General features: G+C 44.8%; 1 protein-coding gene across 1 annotated transcript in view; it reads left to right on the forward strand.

Moving 5' to 3' along the window:
• Nucleotides 1-14,075: 14,075 nt before the first annotated feature.
• LOC130904439 (inactive all-trans-retinol 13,14-reductase-like) overlaps nt 14,076-17,634 on the forward strand; it is a 29,156-nt gene continuing 25,597 nt past the window's right edge. Inside the window, exons 1-2 of the mRNA XM_057817184.1 lie at nt 14,076-14,307; nt 16,207-16,389. Of these exons, the coding sequence (XP_057673167.1) occupies nt 14,145-14,307; nt 16,207-16,389 (346 nt within the window). The 5' untranslated portion in view covers nt 14,076-14,144. The remainder of the gene's footprint in view (nt 14,308-16,206; nt 16,390-17,634) is intronic.

Raw genomic sequence — 17,634 nt, forward strand, 5'->3', positions numbered from 1 at the left:
AGACCACAGAGGTATTGACTTTAGGCATACACCTACAGGTATACATTGTGTCTCCCACCTCACGTACTGTAGGTACTAACTCTCTGTATTAGTCCATTAGATAGAGCGGCAACACCAACCATGTATTTCTGGGCATAATAGTTGCCTGCCACTGTAGTGATTTAGTTTGGGGGTTATTTTGGTTTCTAGGTTTAGATGGGGATTTTTGGAACTTTTATTTGGTGTTTGCTGAATAGTGCAGGGGGTTGGGTGAATGTTTGTGTGCTCTGTGACCATTGCCTTATTTTCTGTTTAATAAACTTTTAATTTGCGATTTTGATTTGTCACTGCCTCCTCCTTTCACACCTGCCGTCTTATGTTACGCTCGCGGCCCCTGACCACCAGGGGTACTCCTTACACCAGGGGTCCGGGAGCTTTGTGGTTCCGCGGAGATGGCTGTTTTGTTGGTGTGCAGTGGTGGTCGGATTGCAGGTTTTGTTTGCGTTTTGGTGCTAAAGAAAGAGAATTTAAAAAAAAAAAAAAAAAAAAAAATTGGGGGGGTGCTTCGTTGCGCGCCCTGGTAGACAATAGCCACGGGTTTTAGTGTTAAAGATTTCCTGGTTGGTCCCACCGTGGGGCTGTTGGACCAATCTAAAAGGCCGATTATGTGTGCGATCGGTGCGCATTTTGGAGTTGAGCTCTCAATGTCTAAGACTTGGGCTAAGCTCAAAGTGTCGGTCGTTGGTTTGCTGGTCAAGGAGGGCGTGTACGTTGTGGGGGTAGGGGGTCTGTCGGATTCTCGGGAGGAAATTCCTCCAGTTTTTCGGGTTGTGGGGAGTGCGGTTCCTCCCACTAGCTGTAGGTCCTCTTTAAATGGAGCCAGTTCGTCCCCTCGGTTAAGGGTTCGCTTAGCTCGCTTGAAGCTTGAGAAGGAGGAGAGGGACCGCGAGTTCGAGTACAAATATCAGCAGGCCATGTATAAATTAGAGCTTGAGGCTAGAAATGCTGTCCAATTAAAGGAATTGGAGGTAGAGAGTAAAAGGCTTGATGTAACGTTAGGAGCTAATTTTGTCGCAACTCAGGGTGATGATTCTTCACATAAGCCATTTGACGCTAGTCGACAAATTGGTCTCGTCCCCGAATCCCGTGAGTCGGAGGCGGACGAGTATTTTGAGACCGTCGAAAGAATAGCCACGGCTTTTAAATGGCCTCTGGAGGCGTGGGTGCCCTTGCTGCAGAGCAAGTTGACTGGTAAAGCTCGCGACGTGAATAAAATGCCTCTGAGGGATAGCGTGACTTATGCTACGTTAAAAGAGACTGTCTTGCGTTCGTATAGCCTTGTTCCTGAAGCATACAGACAGCGTTTTCGGATTCACTGAAAAGCCCCGGAAAAAACATTTGAGTTTGCTAGTGAAAAGCACTCTTTTTTTCAATCGTTGGTTGAAGGCGAGTGAAGTTGCAGATTTTAAATCTCTTTGATTTAATTTTGATGGAGGATTTTAAGAATAGTCTATCGGATCGGTTGGCCACTTATTTAAATGAACAGAAAGTCACTAATGTGTCCGAGGCAGCTGTGCTGGTAGATGAGTATGTGATTACGTTGAGAAACGGGACAAGAGTAAATTGAGTTTTAAAAGCCGGTCTCAGTCAGGACGGGCGTCGCCACCTACCTTGGCGGAACGTCGCTGTTTTCTTTGTCATAAAAATGATAATTTAATTGCCAACTGTCTAGAGCGGAAAAATAGACCGAAAGGCTGAATCTTCCCCGAATGGATTATGCACTGTGCCTGCTGAACCAGTTCGAGTAAACTAAGGTGGGCTTTCCTCTTAAGAACCTTTTATGCTTGACGGTTATGTTTCTGTAGGCTCAGGCGAAAAGTGCTCAGTTCGCATCCTCCGTGACACCGGAGCAGCACAATCTTTTATCTTGGGTGTTGTATTGCCTTTTAATGAAGAGTCTTCGTGTGGCTCGAGTGTAGTGGTCCGAGGGAATTGACTTGGAATACCTCACTGTATCTTTACATTGGATAAACTTGTATTGTGATCTCTTGGCAGGCACAATTTCGGTTGGTGTCCGCCCATCGCTGCTGATGCCAGGTGTCACTTTTTTGTTTGGGAACGACATTGCAGGTGGAAAAGTCGCGCCTGTGTTGGAAGTTGTGCAGAAACCTGATGCGTCGCTACCGGATGAATTGGTATAGGGTTACCCTGACGTGTTCCCGGTATGCGTCGTCACTCGTGCACAATCGAAAAAGCTGGGTAATGTAGTCGATTTATCGAACACCTTTTTCACAGACGGCTTAGTTGACCCTGAGAAGAGTGCGACTACAGAGTCTGGGTCAAATGGATCGGCATTTGATGCTATTGCTTTAGCTATGACTCGCAATGACCTTATTGCTGCTCAGAAATCTGATACCAGTTGGGACAAATGTTTTGAGGCTGTTCAGCACCCACATGACTTCAAGAACAAAGAGGCAAAGTATTTCATTGAAGACTGGTTGCTGTTAAGAAGATGGAAGTCTCGTTTGGACACCGATTTTAGCGTTGTTCAAGTAGTTACCCCTGTATGTTACCGCCATGCAGTTTTATCACTAGCTCACGAAAATGCATGGGCGGGGCATTTGGGAGTAACAAAAACATATGATCGTGTATTGGGACATTTTTTTTCTGGCCAGGTTTGAAGAAGGATGTTTTGCAATATTGCCGTACATGCCACACGTGCCAATTGGTGGGGAAGCCAAATCAGGTACTTAAACCGGACCCCTTATACACCACATTCTTGTCGATTGCGTCGGCCTGCTACCTAAGACAAAGAGAGGTAATCAATATTGACTCACTATGATGTGTGTCGCGTAGGGCGGTCAAACGATTAAAATTTTTATTCGAGTTAATTGCAACTTAAAAATTAATGTCAATTCAAACTATCTATAAAATATGCCTTTTTTTTTCTGTAAATTATTGTTGGAATGGAAAGATAAGACACAAGACGGATATATACCTTTAGCATACGGTACATAAGTACAGTATTTGTTTATTATGACAATAAATCAACAAGATGGCATTAACATTCTGTTAAAGCGATCTATGGATAGAAAGACTTGTATTTCGTAAAAGATAAATGTTAGTACAAGTTATATAAATTTTATATTAAAACCCCTCTTAATGTTTTCGTTTTAATAAAATTTTCAATCAAAAAATGTCAATTATTACACAATTCTAATGGTGCTGAAACCCATAAAATCAGTCGCACCCAAGCACCAGCAGAGGGCGACAAAACACGAGTAACAAGTGGACATTTCACTGTGCTGTCATTTTAATCTGTTTGAGCGGGGCATGTGCGCTAAATGCGTCAAATATTTTAACGTTATTCATTTTAAAAATTAATTACCGCCCGTTAACGCGATAATTTTGACAGCCCTAGTGTGCGACAAGATATCCTGAACCAATACCACTCAGAAAAATAACATCGCAGTCTGTAGTCAAGGCTCTGATCAAGTTCTTTTCTACTTTTGGGCTGCCGAAATTGGTACAAACTGATCAGGGTACTAATTTCCTTTCTGGTATTTTCGAGCAGGTGTTAAAAACATTGTCTATCACACATCGAACATCTAGTGCATATCACCCGGAGTCACAGGGAGCGTTGGAGCGATGGCACGGCACATTAAAATCAATCTTGCGGAAGTACTGTTTTGATAACAGTAGGGACTGGGATGATGCTGTCCCTTTAGCTCTCTTTGCAGTCAGAGAGACTGTACAAGAATCCCTAGGTTTCAGTCCAGCAGAGTTCGTATTTGGCCACACTGTACGAGGGCCTTTAAAGGTTTTAAAAGATGAAATCCTAGGTGCGGGACTGCCAAAGAAGAGAAACATCCTCAGTTATGTGAGCCGGTTTCGTGAGTGGCTACACAGTGCATGTAGTTTGGCCAAAGAGAGTTGTCGGGAATGCAGAGCAACATGAAAAAACGGTATGATAAGACCGCCGTTTGTCGTTCTTTTGGGCCGGGTGACCAGGTACTGGTCTTGTTACCTGTTCCAGGTTCATCATTGTCTGCTCGGTTTTCAGGTCCATATACTGTGGAGAAAAAGCTCAGTGAAACCTATTACGCCATCAAGACTCCCGACCGTAAGCGAAAAAACGCATATGCCATGTTAACATGCTCAAACCGTATCATAACCATTCCAGTACTGGGAGTGGGCCTTTAGTGGCTGCAGTTGCTGTGACTGTTCCCTGTTCTGAGGGGTCCTTAACGGAGTGTGATGACAACGGGTTGGACACCCGTAGGCTCCAGTTGCAACTCCTCGGTTGTCTAACACGAAAATGTTAAACAATTTGTCGAGTCTGATGACTGATCTGAGCGCTGACCAGTAGAAGGATTTGGAGTGCTTGATTTTTAAAAACAGTGTTGTTTGGAGATCGTTCCATCCCAAACGAACATCTTAAAGCACGACATTGATGTCGGAGATGCACGACCCATAAAACAGCATCCATATTGGGTTGATGCAGTGAAGAGGGCAGCCATGAGACGGGAGGCTCAGTACCTTCTCGAGCATGGTCTGGCGAAACCTAGCTCTAGTCCATGGAGTAGTCCGGGGTATTATTTTTTTCGCGTCTTTGGTTTAGGTAGATGCCGGTTTTGTTACTTCTCTGTGGCTTTCTGAAATTCACTTGCATGAGATGGACGGCCTATTCCGGATAGGCCTGTTTATCAACTGGAAGTTGAAATTTTAGGGAGAGAGTGTTACGGATGGGGAGTAATTCATGCTTTTTTTTTCAGGTATGTTTATTTTCCCTTTCACTTTGTACTGGTTTATGTTGGTTTTCACCTGTATTTTTCCTTTGCAGTAGTTTCCACCTGTGTGATCACAGAGGGCCTCCACAGCTGGAACCACTTCATCATTAGTTAATCATTCAATCATCTGTTCGTCCTGCCACTATATACAGTAAGTTGAATTGTTTGCTCTGTTCAGGGGAGGCGGTGGCAGCTCTCAATTTGGTTGTGTTGTTTGTTGAAGCCTGTTATCTTCTGTTTGTGAAGTTTGTTTTCTGCCACTTTTTTATAAATGATCTCTTTTGTCTTTTTCGTTAGGCTGGCACAGAGGTTAGGGACTTTAGGTATACACCTGCAGGTATTCATTGTCTCCCACCACACGAAGGTACTAACTCTCTGTATTAGTCCATTAGATAGAACGGCAACACCACCCATGTACTGTATTTTGGGGCACAATAGGTGCCTGCCACTGTAGTGATTTAGTTTGGAAGTTATTTTGGGTTGTAGGTTTAGTTTGGGATTTTCGGAACTTTTATTTGGTGTTTGCTGCATAGTGCAGGGGGTTGGGTAAATGTTTATGTGCTCTGTCCATTGCCTTATTTTCTGTTAAATAAACTCTTTTAATTTGCTTTTTTGATTTGTCACTGCCTCCTTACACACCTGCCGTCTTATGTTACGCTCGCGGCCCCTGACCACCAGGGGTAGTCGTAACATCGAGGTTCTTTACCCACCATCCATACAATGTTTCGTTGAAATCTCTCGTCAATTTTACTTTTACATACACATCTAGGGAGGTTAGCCACAGTGCCATGGGCTTTGTACTTATTGATGACACTTTGCACGGTGGACACAGGAACATTCAGGTTTTTGGAGACTTGTAGCCTTGAGATTGCCCATGCTTCCTCAAAATTTTGCTTCTCAAGTCCTCAGACAGTTCTTTGCTCTTCTTTTCTCTATGCTCAATGTGGTACACACAAGGACACAGGACAGAGGTTGAGTCAACTTTAATCCATTTTAACTGGCTGAAAGTGTGATTTAGTTATTGCCATCACCCGTTATGTGCCACAGGTGAGTACCAGGTGCTGTTAATTACACAAATTAAAGAAGCATCACATGATTTTTCAAAGAGTGCCAATACTTTTGTCCAGCTCATTTTTGGAGTTTTGTGTAAAATGATAGAGAATGGGGTGGGGGGGGGGGGGTCACTGTGTTTTTTCATTGCAAGCAAAATCAATGAAGATATTACTACTTGTCACGGACCCGACAGAGGAGGACCACAAATGCGTCACGTTTTCAACAATTTATTGACAGGACCAGCAGGGCAGGTGAAAAGATGGCAGCAGTACAGACAAGGGCTAGGCAGAAGTCAGGTTTCCAAAAGCAAAAGGCAGGTCGAGTTACTAGGGCAGGAGAGAAGGCAGCAGTCAGGCAGGTTCAGATTCGGCAAGGAGAGTCAGATTCAGAGAGCTAGGCAGGCAGGTAACAGGCAGGCTTCGCAGACGGTCTGACAGAGTGGAAATGAAAATCTGGGCTTTAAATACACAGGTAGATTGCTGAATGCAGCAGTGCTATTGGCTGGGTTGTGAGTAGGTGAATTGAGGACAGGTGGGGATAATTGAAGGCAATTAGGCAATGCTGCAGCAGGGGTTGAGGCCATGACAGAACCCCCCCCTCAAGGGACGGCCCCAGAAGTCCTCCAAAGGGAACCATCACCCAGGGCGGGCGGATGGGGAGCAGGCGGAGGGTCAAAACTCCTCCGACTGGTCAGAGTCCAGGTCAGGTGCTGGGTCGGGTGTCGGATGGGTAACCCGACGATTGCCCCTAGGGCGACCCCGCTGTATGGAGGGCTGGTCAGGATTCCGACGATGGAAGTCAGTGATGAGTGTATGGTCTACAATCCGTCCAGCAGGTACCCAGGATCGTTCCTCCGGACCGTAACCCTCCCAGTCAACCAGGTACTGGATTCCTCTGCCTCTACGTCTGGACTTGAGTAGCCGCCGAACAGTGTACACCGGACCACCGGTGATGAGGCGTGGAGGAGGAGGTGGTGGTGCAACTGGGACCAATGGGCTCTCGTGAACCGGCTTTACTCTGGAGACGTGGAATGTTGGGTGTATCCGCATGGATGCAGGCAGTTGGAGCCGAATGGCGGTCGGGCTGAGGATCTTTTGGATGGGGAACGGACCAATGAACCGAGGAGCCAACTTGCGTGACTCCACCTTGAGTGACAGGTCCTTGGCTGAGAGCCACACCTTCTGACCCACTCGATAGACGGGTGCAGGAGTCCTTCGGCGGTTGGCTCCGGTGGAATAACTTGTGACAGACCGTAGGAGTGTGGCACGACCTCGTGACCAGGTACAGCGGCATCGTCGGGCATAGGCAAAGGCTGAGGGACAGGTAATCCTTTCCTCTTGTATGGAAAACAGCGGAGGTTGACAGCCATACACACACTGGAAGGGGGACATGCCCGTGGAGGAGCAACTAAGGGAGTTATGAGCGTATTCTACCCATGTCAGTTGTTTTGCCCAGGACCGGGGGTTGGATGCTGCCATGCACCGAAGTGACTTCTCAAGCTCCTGGTTAATCCTCTCCGACTGGCCATTGGACTGGGGGTGAAATCCCGAGGAGAGGCTGACCGTGGCTCCCAGCAGATGGCAGAATTCCTTCCAGAAGGTGGAAGTGAATTGCGGGCCTCGGTCTGAGACGACGTCCCTGGGTAGCCCATGAATATGGAAAGCGTTGTCTAAGACCACCTGGGCGGTCTCCTTGGCTGATGGTAGTTTAGGAAGAGGGATGAAGTGTGCCATCTTGCTGAAACGGTCTACAATGGTGAGGATGACTGTCATGCCGCCAGATGGAGGCAGCCTAGTAACGAAATCCAGTGACACATGTGACCAAGGCCGAGAGGGTACAGGCAGGGGCTGCAGTAGGCCGGCAGGGGGCTGGTTGGATGACTTGCTTCGGTTACAGGTGGGACAGGCGCGGACAAAGTCTTGTACATCCCTTCTCAGGGACGGCCACCAGAAGCGTTGGGAGAGCAAATTGCAGGTGCGTGTGGATCCAGGATGGCAAGCAAGACGGGAGTTGTGTCCCCACTGTATGACCTCTGATCTCAGGTTCTCTGGGACAAAGAGGCGGTCTGCAGGACATGCACTGGGCCCGGGCTGGTTGTGAAGGGCCTCAAGTACTCGCTGTTCAACCTCCCAGGTTAGGGCAGCGACCACACAGGGACCAGGCAGTATGGAAGCAGGTTCTTTGGTGGGTCCACTGTCCTTCTGAAACTGGCGGGAGAGGGCATCAGGTTTAGTGTTGCGTGACCCAGGACGGTAAGACAACGTGAAATTGAACCGGGTGAAGAAAAGAGCCCATCGGGCTTGTCTGGAGTTCAGTCGTTTGGCGGAACGGATGTACTCTAGGTTCTTATGATCGGTCCAGACCAAGAATGGAACTGTTGACCCCTCCAGCCAGTGGCGCCACTCCTCCAGAGCAAGCTTGACAGCGAGCAGCTCACGGTTGCCTATGTCGTAGTTCTCCTCAGAAAGGGACAATCTGCGAGAGAAGAACGCACAGGGATGGAGTTTGCCATCCTCTGCTGCTCGTTGAGAGAGCACAGCGCCGACTCCCACATCAGAGGCGTCCACTTCCACAATGAACTGCCGGTCTGGGTCCGGCGTTCGGAGGATGGGGGCAGAAGAGAAGCGTGACTTAAGGATACCAAAAGCTTTATCTGCTGCTGAATTCCAGATAAATGGCTGTTTGGAGCTGGTCAGGGCGGTGAGGGGGGAGGCAACACTGCTGTAATTGCGGATAAACTTGCGGTAGAAATTCGCGAAGCCAAGGAACTGCTGAAGTTTCTTCCTGTTTTCTGGCAAAGGCCATGAGGTCACCGCCGAGACTTTGGCTGGGTCCATTTGGATGCTTCCCGCGGCCACGGTGTACCCCAGGAAAGCCATGGACTGAGCATGAAATTCGCATTTTTCAGCCTTGACGTACAGAGAGTTCTCCAAGAGGCGACTGAGGACTAGTTGGACATGGCGGGTGTGTTCAGACGGAGTTCGGGAGAAGATCAAAATGTCATCCAGGTAAACGAAGACAAACTTGTTTAGCATATCTCGCAAGACATCGTTTACAAGAGCTTGGAATACTGCCGGAGCGTTGGTGAGTCCGAACGGCATGACCAGGTACTCATAATGGCCTGTTGGGGTGTTGAAGGCAGTCTTCCATTCGTCTCCCTCCCTTATGCGCACCAGATGGTAAGCATTTCTGAGGTCTAGTTTGGTGAAGATGGTGGCCCCTTGGAGCAACTCGAAGGCAGAGGTGAGCAGAGGAAGAGGACAGCGGTTTTTAATGGTGATGTCGTTTAATCTCCTACAGTCGATGCAGGGGCGGAGCGAACCATCCTTTTTCCCCACAAAGAAGAACCCGGCACCGGCAGGAGATGATGATGGACGAATAATTCCAGCTGCCAGAGAGTTAGTGATGTAATTATCCATGGCTTTTCTTTCAGGGGCGGACAGAGAGTAAAGACTGCCCTTCGGTGGGGCAGTCCCCGGAAGGAGGTCGATCGCACAGTCATAGGGACGGTGAGGAGGCAGAGAAGTGGCCTTGGCTTCGTTGAAGACCTCCCGGAGTCCATGGTAGCACTTCGGCACATTAGAGAGGTCAGGGGCAGAACTGTGGGAACCAGAACTGGAGGGCAGTATGGCAGAGCGCAGACAGGTTCGGTGGCAGTCTTTTCCCCATTCTTTGATTGTTCCGGTCGTCCAGTCGAGGTGGGGGTTATGCTGGCGGAGCCATGGGTACCCTAGGATAAGGGGTTGGCCTGGTGAACTGAGCAGGTGAAAACGAATCAACTCATGATGGTTTCCTGACAGGATCATAGCGACAGGGTTTGTGATGTTGGTGACTGTGCCGAGGGGGTGACCGTCCAGAGGTGGTCTCAGGGAGAAGAAGACGTACTTGAAAAAGAGGCTTACGGTGCGTGGAGGCTTGGGTGGTCATCGAGCTCAATCGGACGCCTCCTATGTCCGATGAGCTCTGGCTTTTACTGGGCAGGTGGAAACACAATGACCATCGCCTCCACAATACAGGCAGAGGTTGGGCGAGAGGCGACGTTGGCGCTCGGCGGCAGATAGGGAGGCACGGCCGACCGACTCCATGGGCTCTGGTAGATCGATCTGGCTGTGGGGAGTGGCGGACAAGCGTGGCCGGGCGGCAGACTCTCTCGGAGTGCAGGCAGATGACAGGGTGGAGCTTCCTTTCTCTTGTCGGCGGGTCTGAATGCGATGGTCCACCCGAACAGCAAGGTCGATGGCCTCATCTAGAGTCTTTGGCTGGTCGTGCGAAACGAGTCCGTCCTTCACATAGTCTGCCAGGCTGTTATAGAAGGCGTCCACCAGAGCGGCCATGTTCCATGAACTGCGCCTTGCCAGGGTGCGAAAGTCAATTGAGTAGTCTGCCACTGTCCGGTTCCCCTGACGGATGGACATCAGGCCCCCGCTCGCCTCAGTCGTTGATGCGCCCATGTCGAATACCTTTAACATCTCTTCAGCAAAGGCATTAAAGGAAGTGCAGGCTGGAGTTTGCCGGTCAAACTCTGCAGTTCCCCAAAGCCGAGCGCGGCCCGTCAGATGTGTAATGGCATAGGCCACCTTGGCCCCCTCAGTGGCGAAGGTCCTGGGTTGGAGGGAAAATTGGAGCCGGCAGCTAGTCAGGAAAGCACGCACCTGGGTTTGATCACCATCAAAGCGTTCTGGGTTTCCAATCTGCGGTTCGGGGGCTATGGGGTTCTGAAGAAATTGTGCAGGCATGGGTGCGGTTGGCGTGGCGGAAGAATCAGGAGCTGGAATAGGAGGTGTGGCTAGGTTGGTGAGCTGCTGTATGACCTGGGTTAGGAGTTCGTGTTGCTGGTGAGCCTGTTGTTGCCTCTGATGACCAAGCTGAATTAATGATGAGATTTCCCCCGCCATCCGCTTCATCTCGCCTTCTGTGTGTTCCAGGCGCTGCATGGCGGTCGGGGTTGTCGGGTTGCTGTCGTTCATGCTGGGAGTGTTGTGCGCTGGGTCCTTGCTGGTCAGACCGTACTGTCACGGACCCGACAGAGGAGGACCACAAATGCGTCACGTTTTCAACAATTTATTGACAGGACCAGCAGGGCAGGTGAAAAGATGGCAGCAGTACAGACAAGGGCTAGGCAGAAGTCAGGTTTCCAAAAGCAAAAGGCAGGTCGAGTTACCAGGGCAGGAGAGAAGGCAGTAGTAAGGCAGGTTCAGATTCGGCAAGGAGAGTCAGATTCAGAGAGCTAGGCAGGCAGGTAACAGGCAGGCTTCGCAGACGGTCTGACAGAGTGGAAATGAAAATCTGGGCTTTAAATACACAGGTAGATTGCTGAATGCAGCAGTGCTATTGGCTGGGCTGTGAGTAGGTGAATTGAGGACAGGTGGGGATAATTGAAGGCAATTAGGCAATGCTGCAGCAGGGGTTGAGGCCATGACACTACTAAAGTATTTGTAATTGCAATCATTTTCTGGGAGAAATTGAGCATTATCTGACAGAATTGCAGGGGTGCCAATACTTTTGGCCAGCAGTGTACTTACTAACAAAAGGCCTGGTATCAAAAACTTACAACGAAGAACACAAGGTTTGGACGGAGAAGACTGACAAGAACGGATGCTGACGTGCACATGGACAATGTTGCGACAAAGACTCAACAAAAACTGGGAGCTTATATACTAGGAGTGTAACGGTACACAGAAATCTCGGTTCGATTCGTACCTCGGTTTTGAGGTCACGGTTCGGTTCGTTTTCGGTACAGTAAGAAAACAAAATGCAAAATATAAATGTGCTAGTTGTTTATTACACACCTTTTTGTGCTTTCAGCAATAGGAACATTAGCCTATACAAAGCTAGAATTCTGCTCAAAAAGTAGTGGGTATTTAAAGATAATCCAACAACAATTTGCCTTTCAGACCCCGCGTATTAGTCAGCTTACTTTCTGAAAGAAAGAAGAAAAAATAAGTCCTGTGCTAAAGAGAAAAGCAATCTCAATGACAACGATTTTAACATGTATTTTACAAATGAAATGCCTCAATGAATCATTTTTTTTTTTTCTTTCTTATGAACGGTTTTCAAAAGCTTTATTGGTGGATTTTCTCAAGTTAATGCGCCACATAGAAATTAATACATTTAATTGTGTAAGCAGGATGTGTGTATTATTCTTATTATTTAATTACAGGTGTTTTAGCTCATTTCAATTTATTTAAATGGGCTATTATTTATTTTATTATGTGTATATATTTTACAAATGTGATGTAGTAATCATTTATATTGTATATTTTATGTCGTATAACTTTAGTTCCTATGTGAATATTAGTTCCTACTTGTTTTGTTGTGGTAGGAGGGTTTTGTACTGAACAAGGGGCAGTGTTGGTTATTATTATAGCAGAGAAAACAGCAGTAAATCAACAAAGACAAGTCAACTGTGCCCCGATCTACCACTCAAGAGATCGAGAGATGGACTCAAAAAGTGGGTTACGATTGCATATTAGGGGCCGTTTACATGGTGACTCTCCGAGAATACAAAAAATTTCAAATTTGCATTTGGTTTTGCGTCTCCATTTGAACAATGTCGCAATTCCGCATGAAAACGATGTAGTATTCATGCCAGGCCCTAGGGGGCAGTGCAGATTTACAGGGCGACAGAGAATGATGCACTTTGACCCTACCAAGCTCCCTCAGCCCAGAAAAAAATATGCCCGCCCACTCGAAGCAATGTCATTTTTCTTTTGCGCAAAAAGGCAAAAAATTGAAACGTTCAACATATTTAATTTAAAGATATTATTAAAACAATAAATTAAAGCCAACATTCCGCCATATTTGCTGTTTTTAATGTTTAGTAGTACCGCTGCGCACGCCCAATGTGACGTGTACGAGTGCTGACGTTAACGGCGCGGTTTTCGCGCCGCAGGAGCCTTTGATATGCATGCTGAGGAAGCCCCCCTCAACCCCCCGCAATCGGATTCTTCCACTTTGGAGGCAGGATTCCGAGTCCGCTACTCAGTCATTGCGTCTTTGTGTCGCAGAGTCGCCATGTAAACTGCCCCTTAGTTTAACAATCGACCGGATCCACCTATTTTTACACGAGTGACTTCCGGTCTGCCCGATCGTAGCTACCGGTAGTAGTATTGACGCAGGAGGGTCGCGTCTCGCGTCAAATAATAAACTCTGCCGTTCATGTCGCGTGTGTCATGTTGAGCCGCTTCTGGGACACGTCTAACACGCGGCCGCACTGCGACTGGTGTGCATTGGCTGATTGACACCCTCGTTTCACTGCGTTCGCGCGGCGGCCACGTTGTTGCGCCGTTGACGTTTCTGGGTTATACTGTCCTACCGTGTTGGTCCTCATTATAGTAGAGAAGACGGAGTAAATATTATCTACACAAAGAAACTGTAACCCGATCGACTCACAGCCTCGAAAAGTAAGGGTTACATTACGTCAGAAACTCGTTCGGAACCGAGCACCACGTACTGAAACGGTTCAATACAAATACATGTACCGTTACACCCTTATTATATACACACAGACAAGGAGTAACAAGACAATGAGGAACAGGTGGGTGACACGGGAGGGACAGATTGGAGGATACACAATGAACAGGCATGACAGGTGAAATCAATGTGCAATCACAGGGACATGTCACATAGGAGGAAACAAACACAAAACCTAACATGTAGAATATAAAAAGTAACAAGTTACTTTGCAGCGTAACTAATGACTCGTACAATGAGGTAACTGAGTTATTAATTCAGTTAATTTTTGGAAGACGTAATTTGTAACGGTAACTAATTTTTTAAAGTAAGATGAACAACACTGGTTATTACCCACCTCCGCTCATGCAGTTTGAAAAAGAGTCACGTGGTACTTGAACAATGCAGCACTAACTGACCTGTAGCTCAACATAGAAAGCATCTTTGTTCACATGAATCAAGCTTGAGTCGGTTTATTAGTTTTGCAGGGAACAAAATGCCCAAAGGTACTTGAGTACTCCACTTATGGTTTTACCAATTTCAGTGATTTCACCCTAATGAAGCGAAGATCAGCTAGTTCTCTGTTTGATAGGAGTCTTATGTCCATAGTGGGGAGAATGTTCTTAGTCATACTATCATTATGAAAATGTCAGCAGCTACTTCGTGTAATAACTTCCCTTATTCTTAATAGGCATCTCGTCCCTTTTCCCCATACTTCAGATGAACAAATGTCTTATTCACACTTTCTGAATATTTGACTTCATACTATATAGTCACTCGTCTGCCTCATCACTGCTCTCTTTTCAACCTTCTATTCTTTCTGGGCTTGTGATTTTAAGTGCTCTGCCGTGCGCAGAATTCTCCGCTGTAATGTGGTGGTGGCTGTTTTATGTCTTGAGCAGTTTGATTTTTGTTTTTGTTATCATATACCTGAGCATTTGGCAACGCTACAAGGTTTTTAGCGAGACGTGCCTTAGGCCCCCAGGACCCTTTGTGAACGATGAAAAAAAGCGGGATGAAAGGCTCAAGAGAGGTAAGAGCTATCATTTCTGACGTCTTTATATTTTCTGTTCTTATATTTATCTTAGACGCAAATACACCAGATTCATCATATTAACATGACTTAATGATCAAAGGTAGCAGAATGGTTGCTCACTGTTTGATATTTGAAAGCAACCTTGGAATATTAAATAGGTATGTATTAGATTTTTTTTAAGGTTCAACTGAAATGTTATCATTTTATATATTAATAAACTGATCAAGTTTTATAAGAATCGTCATTCATTTGGTAGTTGTAACCAAAAAAAAACACGTCTTTGACCTTTAAGAGTACTTTTACCATTAGATTTAGGAAGAAGAAGAATTTAAGAAGAACAAGAGGGAACGCTATTCATACTCCACTACTTTGAGCTACACTGGAATCGTTACATTCTTCCTCTTTATTCTACATATTAGATTGGATTTTTATTTTTGCCAGAGATGCTCTTAGTGGCTCTACCAGTTTAACCAATAAGACGTTTAATCCTTTCTTTCATTTTGTCAAGTGTTTATACGGTAGAAACGGGTGAAAGTGGCTAGAATTTCTTGCCGGAACTCCATGACATAAAGGTTGCCACGAAGCCAGAATTCTTTACATTTTTTGGGGGGTTTCAAACAATCCTAACGCTACAGAAATGCAAAGAAAACTGCTTTTGGCATCATTATACCTATAACACACACTCAAAATGGTGTTACACATGCATTAGGCTTCTGCATTACACATACTGCCACAAGGCATACTACATGAGAAACTGATTTTCATTCCAAATATATACAGTATATATATTTTTTTAATAAAGTGTTATTTTTCAATGATTTGCAAAACAACAGTTAACAAAAACACCAGTTATGCCAACCTCCATCTCTTGATTTTTATTTTTCCTCATTTCCTCACATCTAAATGCAAAACCTCAATTTAAACTACTTAAGAAGATAGGATGTAAATTAAAATTTAAGATAATGTAAACTTTTACTTTATATAAAAAAAAGAAGTAATAATGATATAAGTACCATACATTAACAAAAATAAGCACAATTGACTTACATTATGCACAGTGAAATTGGAATATATTTTTAAGATCACACAAATGTAGACTTTTTTAAATTATAAGGAAAGCCTAACATAAATGAACAAAAATACAGTAGTTCTTAAAAGATAAATGTTAGTACGAGTTATAATAATGTGATATTAAAACCCCTCTTAATATTTTCGTTTTAATAAAATTTGTAAAATTATTTTAACTAGTAGGTCGCCATTGTTGTTGACGTCGCAGCGCGGTGACGTAACATGTCATTGGTTCTGCCCTTCCAATTTGAACCCAAATGGAACATTAATGTGAAGAACAGCAAAAGCAAAATAACCAGGAAAGACGGGATGAGTCGAGTAGCATTCATGCTTCAAGTTCGCTACTGACAGCACTCCCCTGCTCTAGTGACGAGAGCAGGAGAGTGTTTGATGTCAAAAACTGTTTGCAGATCTTCATGGTATACTATTGTGTGATCCAACTTATTCCAATATTATTATGCAGATAGTTAGCATCAAGAGCTGCCGTTTGCTTTACGTATGATAAGGGGAAAACAGGTAAACACAGCAGTTTGATTATTTTCACACGAAAACATTTGCCTTTACCGAGACGTCTAATGACGTCGTACCTTATTTTTGTCACGTAAAAGCAGATTGTACAGACTGTTGATCATCCTGCCGGTTGCTTCCCGGTGAATCAGCGACATGGAAAACAAATAAATGTATTAATGCCCAACAGATTATAATGACGCCTTATTTTGCACAGTGAGATCTATATTTCATAAGTAGAGGTACCACTGTACTGTGTGTATTTTTGTAAACAGCTTAAAAACATTAAAAACAACATTTTACACATTGTGAACCCTACAGGATTCCGCATGGATCGAGTTCCCCATGCTCTGGATGCTGTGGTTATTGGCAGCGGTGTGGGTGGTTTGACAGCAGCAGCCGTGTTGTCTAAGGCTGGAAAGAGGGTTCTTGTTTTGGAACAACACGATCAGGCTGGTGGCTGTACTCACACCTTCCAAAATAAGGGATTTGAGTTTGATGTTGGTAAGTAATTCTGCTCCTTACAGTTTGAATCTCTATGTTCTTCTAGTGGTTCCCAGACATGACTATTTCCTTTCAACAGGACACGAAACGTTTTCATTTGGAAGCTATTTGGATAAACATGACAGAATGGTCATATAGCAAAAACACAATAGAAAACCTAAAAATAGCACGCTAGCAGAAATCTGCAGCTCATTCTGGGTGTGACATCATCTTCTGTTCGGAGATTTTTTTAGAGGGCGGGGTGAAGGCTGCTGAGAAAGAAAGACTAATCAGGATCTATCTATCATCATTAAGCTATTTCTGTTACTTTTGATTGATTTGGGTCAAAAATATGGTCTGTTACAGGCCTAATTTTAAAGTCAATTCTTGTAGCATTTCATAGCACCTTTAAGCCTGTCATGTCAATGTCAAGCCTGTATCTGATATATTGGGAAAAAAGAGGAATTAACTTTAAATATAATTAAAATAACTAGCTTTTAACCAAAATATACAACCACAATGTAATTTTTAAAAAGTCAATGCGTACTTAAACAAGAATCTTGATCACAAACAAAGATAGGAATTTTGAATTTTGTTAATCGTTCCATCGCTAATACACACGCGCGCAGACACACTCCCCTGTGCACACAAACATGGATATAATGAAAAAATTTAAATATTTTGAAAATGCCCAATATTTTTCCCAGTCATTTAGACAGTGATAATCATAAAATTGATTCTTTACACATAGAATGAAATGTTTTAAGCTTTTTGTTTCATGATGCCTTAAAGGTAACAAAAAAAACAAAAAAAAAAAAATTCAATGTCTCAGAAAGGTTCAATATGTGAGCTATGGGACAGGGTTCCTTCAACTTGGAAATGATTCTGTGATCATCCACCCTTATTGTCTCTTTCGAGTTTCCAAGCACTGTTTGGCTACTCCTAACATTTTTTGCTATCTCTCTGTTGGATTCTTTATTTTCTCTTCTTTTTTTTTTTTTTTTTTTTGCCTCCGGATGGTCTGTTTTACCTCAACTGAAAGTTTCTATGACAGAACATCCTCTGTTCACAGGAACAGCATCCAAATGAAATCAACCCTAGACCTTCTAATTAAATGACTAATTGATAACAGTTTATAGAAGGAAAAGCCCATTCACCGTTTTTTTTTTTTTTCTTCTCCAACCGTCTTAAGTCAATTGACCAATTAGTTTTGAGCTTCTTTAAGACCCCCCAATGCCTATTTTGCAGCATTGATTTTTGTTCAGG

The sequence above is a fragment of the Corythoichthys intestinalis genome, chromosome 16 (assembly GCF_030265065.1).
Source record: "Corythoichthys intestinalis isolate RoL2023-P3 chromosome 16, ASM3026506v1, whole genome shotgun sequence".
In the NCBI taxonomy this organism is placed as follows: domain Eukaryota; kingdom Metazoa; phylum Chordata; class Actinopteri; order Syngnathiformes; family Syngnathidae; genus Corythoichthys; species Corythoichthys intestinalis.